The sequence below is a fragment of the Taudactylus pleione genome, unplaced genomic scaffold (assembly GCF_031769625.1).
Source record: "Taudactylus pleione unplaced genomic scaffold, aTauple2 ptg000155l, whole genome shotgun sequence".
NCBI lineage: Eukaryota > Metazoa > Chordata > Amphibia > Anura > Myobatrachidae > Taudactylus > Taudactylus pleione.
This window is the reverse complement of record NW_028284557.1, coordinates 4,060,864-4,070,884: the sequence shown is the minus strand read 5'-3', so window position 1 is coordinate 4,070,884 and position 10,021 is coordinate 4,060,864. Positions and strand designations below refer to the sequence as shown.

The 10,021-nt window shown below is 41.1% G+C and overlaps 1 protein-coding gene across 1 annotated transcript in view; it reads left to right on the top strand.

The window, feature by feature from the left end:
• Positions 1-1,127: 1,127 nt before the first annotated feature.
• Positions 1,128-10,021, top strand: part of FBXO47 (F-box protein 47) — a 179,639-nt gene continuing 170,745 nt past the window's right edge. The window contains exon 1 of the mRNA XM_088474708.1: positions 1,128-1,302. Coding sequence (XP_088330834.1) covers positions 1,128-1,302 — 175 coding nt within the window. The remainder of the gene's footprint in view (positions 1,303-10,021) is intronic.

Below are 10,021 nucleotides of genomic sequence, written 5' to 3'. Positions count from 1 at the left end.
TAAGTAATTACTGACGAAGCTAATTTAAAACTTCCAATTGCTTAATAAGTCATTAGGATGGGTGCCGCCGGGGTCCCAGAGTATTTCCCGACCATTTTTCCTAAAATTATGGAATTTAGGAAAAATTGGTTGTGCTCTGGAGGTGCGCAAAAAAAAACTCCCGGTGCTCAAAAAATAAAAAACCCTGCACCTAATTGAATAGCAAAAATCCTGCACCAGGAGGCAAAACCCCACGGGTGTGGGATTTTTGATTTTCTCACGCCTAATTGAATATGCCCCAAAGATTTCAGATGGATCTCTTGCACCAGGGATAGGGCTGGTGCAATGATAGCAATGACAGCTACTTCTACAAACAGGTTGATAGAGGCAGCCAAATTGATGTGTGCAACTATGAATACATGCAAATATACATATTTATTACTGTGACCACAATGTGGCCACCCCTTCTGCCTACTAGCGTAAAACTCTGTACAAGACTTTTAGTTGAAATGGGAAAGATGGAAGGGGTGGAGTTTCAGACTTTGAAAAAGTGCCAGTGCCAGCTATAACCCATGGTAGCAGTATCCCCAGATTGGTAGAAGGAAAAAAGTATAGTATGCATAAAATACAAATACAGTATAGCTGCACAATTATAGACTAATTTGAATAAACAGCTTGTGGAGAAATAAATACAGCTCTGTTATTTTTGACTATGCATTTTCTTTTGTAAGCTGTATTTCAAGTTTTTATTGAGTTTATTGTTTTTACCAAATTTTGTATGATGTTTTTATCATGTTGTGTTATTGTTAAAAAAAAACAAATTCAAAAACTATTACAAACTGCGAAAAACACAAATATACTTGTTATAGAGCAGTTCCTTGGTGTTTCAAAGAAAACCAAGATAAAAAAAATAGCTTGTGTAACTGGCCTTTAATTCTTAAAACAAATGTATTTGTCATAGTAAGGATAATCTCAGATGGTCAAATGAAAATATGAAATTTGAATATTCCAGACCTCAATGATATTTGTATGATTGCACAATTTAGATTACTTGAATAAAACAGGACAGTGTTTATGTGTTCTACAGACAATATTTATGTGTTCATACTGTATGTCTTACAGAAAAGTAGCAAAAAGGAACACGATCAATGGCAGTCCCATCCAGCAGCAGCTTCACCCTCATTCCCAACCAGAAGTTTAGACGGAGCAAGCGGCGCCTTACAGTGGTTCTCGAGAGCACCAACTCTGCAGAGGTGCTAACTTTGGGACATTTCAGAGTCTTGCCCTTAGAAATTTTCCACATTTTATTAGAGTATCTATCAGGTGAGAAAGATGCTGATTACTAAGAGATAGTGGGGGAGATGTAAGAAGTGCCGAAGCGGTATCAGCGCACGTTATGTGCGCTGATACCGGTTCTCCCCAATGTATGATCAGGGGGTTTGGCGGTAAATGACAGGGGTGCTATACGCCCCTGTCATTATCGGCGCTGCTATCTACAAGATAGCAGCGCCGATAGCCAGGCCCATGTATGAACTGTCAGATCGCCTGACCGTTCCGCCCACTGTCGCTATCGACAGCTACAGCCTGGCGATGCCCTATCCCCACAGCAGGGACAGCGCTGTCCCTGCTGCGGTGGCTGCCGGCTCCAGGACTGCAAGCGGGATCTTGCGATACTTGCGAGATCCCGCGCATGCTCAGTGGAGCCGGCCGGGACTGAGACACAGCGCATCAGCACAAGGCTGATGCGCTATGTCCTCAGGCAGGGATCGCCGGAGGGGGGAGTTAACACTCCCTGGCTCCGGCCGATGAGATGTTCATACATCTCATCGTTACTGCTTCGCCTCGGTAAAGAGGCGAAGCAGGAAGTGTTATGGCAGTACGTTAAGTGCCGCTATAATACAGCCCCCCCCCAGTGTTTGATATTCTGTATTGTTGTATCATTAATATTTTAGTTCCTACTAAATATCCATGAGACCAAGGGTGATCTTTTTTAATGGACAAAAGAAAAAACTCTTTTTGGGGGTGCAGCTATTGGGGGCTTTTTAGCAAAGCTTAGAGAGATATAAAATTGTTAGAGATACAGTACCAACCAATCAGCTTCTAACTTACATTTTAGATCCTGTGTTTGAAAAATGACAGTAAGGAGCTGATTGGTTAATACTTTATCTCTCACAATTTTATCTCTCTCTGAGCTTTGATAAGTACTCCCCTTAGTTAGATAAATTGTAGTATTAAAACATAACTTTTAATAATTTGTTTAAGAAAAAAATATAAATAGTGACCAATCCGATAAACAAACAGATATATGCATTTGCTGTGAAACTGGATTCTTTATTGATACATTTTGGATAAAGATATTTCTTCTATGACGGATGTGCTTGCTCTTGAATATTTTTTGAGTTAATCATTATGTACTGATTTCAAGCACAATTTGTCATTAGTAACGTCAGTCTATTCTTGTTCAGAATCATTACTTGTAAATCTATACAACTGAGGTGAAAATATAACAACTCTCTTATCCCCTCAGGGCTTTTAAAAAGATGCTGCCATTAACCCTCAAAATAAGCATCCTATTCGGCTGACCGCAAATAGCAGATTTAAATGTTTATATATAGGCACAGTCTGCTTGAAATTCACAAATGGCAGAATAGTATTCAAATAAATGTAAATAGAATTGTCATAAAATATAAACAGTCTGCAAGAAATTCACCAATAGCAGAATAGTACTAAATAAATGTAAATAGAGTTGTCATGAAATATGAACACAGGGCTTGATTCAGCATGGATCGCAATTGCAACCGCGTATGCAGATCAGCCGATTGTTGCATAATGAGTAAGGGACCACACTGCGCGTGCGCGGAGATCGCACTGCGCTTATGCACACAGACAGGAATCCATGCAGATTGAGTGACAGGCCGTGAGCGTTTGGGGGTGGCGATGGGGGAGTGGTTGCAGGAACGGAAGCGTGCCTGTCCGTTTGAACGCTGTTGCATCGGCGTGCATAAATTAGTACTCACTGCTCGTGACGAGTCCTGCAATTTCTGTTACAGGTCAGAGCTGCCGTAATTGTGCATGACGGACCAATGTGCTTCAATATTACCGATGTATGCGCAGGACTGCGAGGTATTACAGATGTGAAAAAGCAGTAGTGGACATCTCTATGCTGGCTGAGCGGTGGCAGACATTAGGATATTTTCGCAGCAGCATTGCGTGCTATTGTGATCCGTGCTGAATCAGGCCCACAGTCTGCATGAATTTCAGCAATGGCAGAATAGTATGAAATTCACGAATGGCAGAATAGTATTCAAATAAATATAAATAGAATTATCATCAGATATTTGGTATTCACCTTAGCTTCACAATTTCCAGAACAAAATAATATTGACATATGTAAGAAACTTCCCTCTACTGTGAGAGAAACAGATGTCTTTGTTCTCTCAGGAGGAATTATAATCAAGTTGGAGGTGAGAAAGACATGATACAGGTCCATAGGAACCTTCCCCCGGCAATGACCGCCACATGCGCAGGAGACGCGACACAGCAGTGAAGAGACTGCTGAAGAGGCTACTTCAGTCCTGGTGCATCGTAAGGACGAGCTCCTTTCTGAGCTTCTATCCCTGCCTATGCTCTTTAGTACATCCGGGCTAATATCATGCCCAGATCGCATTGCAAATACAATTTTTAACAAATGGGCCCAATTATGCTGTATCTGCCCATCAGATTTGAGCCAGAAGCCACAGCCTAGTCCGCCATACATACATCCTGTTGACAGTTTTTTGGTAAGTGACAAGACAAACAGCCTTAAATATAACATCTAGCTCATTATTATTATTATTATTATTATTATTATTAACAGTTTCTTATATAGCGCAGCATATTCCGTTGCACTTTACAATTTGAAAGAACATTAATAGAACAAGACTGGATTGTAAGTGACAGACATAAAGGTAAGAGGGCTCATGCAGCAGGAATGGACAGGGGGATAGTAGCAACGGTATAGTAAATCTGGCCACACATCTAACCAACATTAATACAACTAACTAAACAAACACTCATGAAGTGTACTCCACACATTTAACCAACTTTTTCCTCAGACAAGCCAACGTCAGACAGTCTGCCTGTTTCTGCAGAAACAAATATTTAAAATAAACAAATAGTGTTGGATTCCCTCCCACCTTTTATCCAACACAGGTCACTCCAAAATCAGGGAGAAAACCAAACAGGGTTCCAGGTAGCACCAGGGCTAATTTTCCCATGGGAGCCACCAACCCCCGCATATTACCAGGGTCAATGTTGAGGATAAAACAAAATAGTTCTGGCTGACACAGAACAGACTGTATAATTTTTTTCCAGACAATAGTACCAGGTAAGTATAAGGTGAAAGTGAACATTCTCTGTGTTTTTATTTTTAAACTAATAGTTTTTAGACCTGACGGGCCCGTGTCCATCTCCGCTCCTCCCCCATTTCCGCTGCCACTCCTCCATCCTCTGTTCCTGTTACAGCCTCTGTACCCACCTCTGTTTTTGCTCTGTCCTGACTTCTGTCCCACCTTCATCCCTGCTCTGCCTCTGTTCCCCATCTATGCCTACTCCTCCATCACTGTCCTCAGTCCCGGGCGCTTTATAATTACTCTCTGGAGACTCCTTGTTTGTCATGTCTCGCCAGCAGTGGGAGTCGTTAAGGGAAGATGCACGTCCCGGCTCCCACCACATCCAAAATTGCATCAAAACAAAACAGCAGTCAAAGTTCAACCCAGCATGAGCCTTTGTCAAGACCTATCCAGTCAGTAGCAGCAGGTAGAATGACTCGGCAGATTCCAATAACTGTCTAATATACTCCTACATAATTCGTAAAATGCCAACACCTGTTAATTATTCACTGCTGTATGTTACATAGTGCATATAGTATATCACTAAGGACTACTACCATATCTGTAGCACAGACTGTGTGTCATCGACTATAACTGTGCATACACAATACATAAATTTAGATAAATATATACATATACAACATACATACATACACATATAAATAGCTGTATATGAGCAAAGGTTACCTACTTAAATATCGCCGTGCATGCTGTAACCAGTGTGCAGTTCATGCTGGAACGCATCTCAGAAACTGACTGTGGGTCATTATGATACGCACGCGTAACTTCCAGTTAAATTCACAGGCTGGATTATAGTATAACATCACCTTTCCTCCTGCAAATGCTAAATGTGAGCAACCAACTCTGTAGTTATTATCTTTCTGAGGCTCTACATTACACTATGCTAAAAAGATACAAAGTGCATGCATCACATATTCAAACCAGGTAATAATAACCATACATGGCCAAAATCACCTAAGTAAATACACAGCAGCAGCATTGACACACAAAGTATACTATCCAACAGGCATCTGTGTACTCATTCTAGTACACCTACAGATGTGTACCCAAAAGAGCACTTAATGTGGGGTAAACACTTAGCCGACAGCAGCACCAACCGATGGACCCAGTGAACATGTGACCAATTTTGGTAAGCATACACACTTTTAATAAGTATAGGTAAAATAAAGTGAGAGAAAGTCAGTAACCAAGTCTTACATATAATATATTCATTTAAGAATTTATAATGAATATATATGGTGTAAGCTGGGTGTAGGTATTGATTAATAAATCTCAGTGTAAGTGAGATAGAATTCTATATTTTGGAAAGAATATATTACTTAAAGGTATAGGTACACCAACTCAAAACCAAAAAAACTGCTGACATGAAAGGTGCTAATGTTCACCAACAAGCCCTGTTTCAAGGGTGAAACGCACGTCCAGCACAGGGGCTCCCGCAGGCACCGACGGGGACTCCTTTTCTATTGCTTTTGGAGAGATTACTCTGATTTAGCTTAATAATCACACACAGGTATCTATTTCTCTTTTTTCCTCTGCATTGTCATTCTCTCATTCGGTCCGACCATGGCATCCTGCAATGCTTTTTAGCAACAGAGTCCATGTCGGTTAACTGCTACAGGGACAGCAGAAGTGACCTTACTTCCTTCTATTTGTCAGCCCCTAAAGAACATGCCCGATTACATATCTGTTCACTGCTAAATAAGCACACAGAATTAAAGGGCGTTTTGTTCCTGTTAAAAGCTACAACTCTGCCTTCTTTTCTATGGGATACTGACACACATTTGTGAGTACACAGACATCTGCCTCACTATCTACTAAAATGTGTTGCAGATGGAATAATATCCTGTCTTCATATAAATTGTTGCGATTTAGATTGCAACATAATTACTGCTGATTCAGATCCACATTAAGGCCCAAGGTTATTCCAAGTGCTATGCCCGTCTATAGATTTTATTACAAGAGATTCAAGAAATATATACTTATATCATCTTATTCTTTATATGATATTAACATCTAATGGATGACTAAAGGCCGTATCATGTATGTACAGAGGTTTTTTTATTGCAGATGGACATAACAATATTTGATATATATCAACTATTGCCATTTAGATTGCAACGAAATACTGTTGGAAAAGTCCAATATTAAAACCTGAGGCTATCTTCTTATTAATATATTTGTTTATATGTCATTGCTCTTTTTCAGGAAGTCAAAGTAATATCAAACATTTATTTGACAATAATAACCCCTGATTAATATGGGATCGTGCAGACGCATGACACATGAATAATTCTTTGTACTTGTACTAATATTTGGACTATGCGGATATATTATCTATGAATGGTCTTTCCTTTTTTAGCACTGATTAGCTCTTTGTGTACCATCTATCTTAAACTAATTATTCAATGCAAAGTTATATACGTGTCAATAAGATAGCTAGTTTTGTCCAAGTATAAATATCCTTGACAATAAGGATATACTAAACCTGTAATGAGCAATTAGTCTGTACCTATAAAATTGGTAAAGGTGCGTGTTAACACCTTTCATGTAAGCAGTTTTTTTGGTTTTGAGTTGGCGTACCTATACCTTTAAGTTATTAAAATATATTCTCTCCAAAACATAGCATTCTATCTCACTTACACTGAGATTTATTAATCAATACCTACACCCAGCTTACACCATATATATTCTTTATAAGTTATTAAATTTATATATTATATGTAAGACTTGGTTACTGACTTTCTCTCACTCTATTTTAACTATACTTATTAAAAGTTATTTTTTATTTTGAACTCATTTTCCAATTTCTTATATAAATCCAACCTTCAATAACATATATCTAAGTTGTGCTCCACCCAAGGGTTCTTTCTGTTTTTGTTACAAGTGTACCTCTCATCTTTTGTAACAAAACACTTTTTTTGAGTATGCATATGTACTGTAGTCAACCCAGGGGAGCACCACCAACCTGAGATATCACATAATAATTTTCTATTTTATTGATATATATGTTGGTTTTTGCAGTTAATACATTCTGTTTTAACTCTTGATTTGCACTCTGACTATCATAAGAATCATTCTAAAGTCCTGTGCAGGATATTTTTGTTTTGTTTTCTTTGTGGTAAAGCATACACACTTACCAATCGGCTGCATGAATATGTTTGGCCATATATTTGCAGATGATGGTTGTTCAGACACCCTGAACAACCATCATCTGTCATCTGTCCGCAGGTCCGTCGTGCCCCCCCTCTCCGTGGGCTCTGCAGCAAGTGTATGGGTGGTCGCCCAATATATCTGCCAGTGTGTACCCAGCATTAGAGTTGTGGTGTGTGTGTGTGTATGTAGCTAGATAGATATGGGACCGTAACTAGGGTGGTGCAGCTGCCACTACCGTGATCTGTAACTGCCTCCACTACCTAGCACCTGCTGAAATGCATATTAGTAGCGGTGCGCCCAGCTCATTCACTGCCAGGCGCACCGCTATTAATATACATTGGAACGGGCAGTGACTGTCTTCTGTGCTCTGTCTCCCAGCTCATTCACTGCCGGGCGCACCACTATTAATATACATTGGAGCGGGCAGTGACTGTCTTCTGTGCTCTGTCTCCTGCAGTGTCTGCAGGGAGAGAGGTAATGACGTCATGTCTCTCCAGCAGAGGAGCCACGGATGGGCGGTAGGTAGCCTGAGGAAGGTAAGTGGGGGACGGAAGAGACACTGACACTGGGCTGGGGCTAGAAGAGACGCTGGGGCTGGAAGTGCCACTTGGGGCTAGGATTGGAAAGGGCGCTGGGGCTGGAAGTGAAACTGGGGACTTGGGTTGGAATAAATGAAATCATGATTTACTATTAGAGGCATAGGGAGGGGAATGGGGGGGAGTTATAATATGTGGCATAATGTGTAAGGGGCATTACTGTGTGGCATAATGTTTATAGGAGCACTACTAATGTGTGACATAATGTGTAAGGGGCATTATTGTGTGGCATAATGTGTAAGGGGCATTATGCCAAACTACTGTTTGGCATAATGTGTATAAGGGCACTACTGTGTGGCATAATGTGTAAGGGGCACTACTGTGTGGCACAATGTGTATAAGGGGCTGTACTGCGCAGTTTAATGTGTAAGGGGCACTACTGTATGGTATAAAGTGTTTAAGGGGTAATACTATATGGCATAATGTATTTAAGGAGCTCTACTGTGTGGCATAACATGAATAAGGTACACTACTGTGCCGTGTAATGTGAATAAGGTTTCGCTACTGTATGACGTAATTTGAATTGGGAGTACTATTGTGGGGCCATGCCCATTCACCACAAGACCATGCCCCTTTTTTGGGTGTGCGATGTCCTTATTTAAAATATGGGGAGGGGGGCACCAATGCGCTTGTACAGGGCACCAGAATATCTACTTACGGCACTGTGTGTATATTTATAGAGAGAGAGAGAATATCCTATTGTTGACCAGTACTCCCTATTAGCATGCTACTTATATACAGTATATATATATATATATGGCACTCTGTGATTTTTAGAATGGTGAAAAATGTATGTAATCTCACACAACGGAAGTGAAAAAGTAAAAAAATGTTATCTCATACAACGGAAGTGAAAAAGTAAAAAATTTAATCTCACACAACGGAAGTGAAAAAGAACAAAATGTAATCTCACAGAAGTGTGTGTGTCTCTTCCGTTGTGAGAGATTTAATGGGTGATCGGAACGATCACTTTCAAGTCTATTTATATGTATGTAAATGTAAATAAATATGTAGGCCATACATATTGCAAAGCATTTCTGAAAAATGTTTCCTGAAATGTTCCCCATTTTACCACTGTCTCTGTAGATTAGTGCTAATGAAAAGTGTAAGCAAAGCTGAGTACACAACTGGCCGACCTGCCGACCTATCTATTGATTGCTAAGTGCATATACACTTACCAATCATTCGGGCGATATATCTGCCAGCAGAGCTATTTCAATATGACCGTCCACTGGTGACGTCATTGTCAATTACTTCTGCTGCAGACATATCAGGCGGTCGAACTTCTACCTTAGGGTACATAACCGGGCTCTGGACAACAGGAAGTTGCCTGTACAACGTTGTTACTTCCAGTGTTAACTTGCTGTTGCAGCATTCCAGGTTCCAAGCTCCGTTCATTCTAGTGACTTTTTCCTAGTGTCTTCCACGGTGTGTGTACTCAGAACGTCTTCTGAGTACAATCTATTAAAAGTCATCTTCTCTGCTAGCTCTGCAGCTGAATCCTCAGTGTGTGTACTGAGTTCATCATTCAAGTACCATCTCGTTATGCCATTCTCCTGTGCTGCGTCTGAGGCCACAGTGTGTGTACTGAGAGGGTCATTCAGACCCGCTCGCGAGCGCAGGACGCTCGCAAGCGGGTCGATGTTGCCCCACTGCGTATGCCCACGACGGAGGGAGCTCCATCGTGCGCATGCGCGAGACCTGGATAGCGACGGGATCTCCGTCGCTCCGGGTCTCGCACCAAAGGGGGCGTGCTGTCGATGTTGATTGACAGCACGCCCCCTTTGGTGGGCGTGCCGGGGGCGTGGCTGCCAGCCGGAGGCGTTCCCATGGGAACGCCTACCGTTTGAAGCCGGCCCCACTGACATCAGTAGTGATGTCAGTGGGAGTGATTTTGGCTCT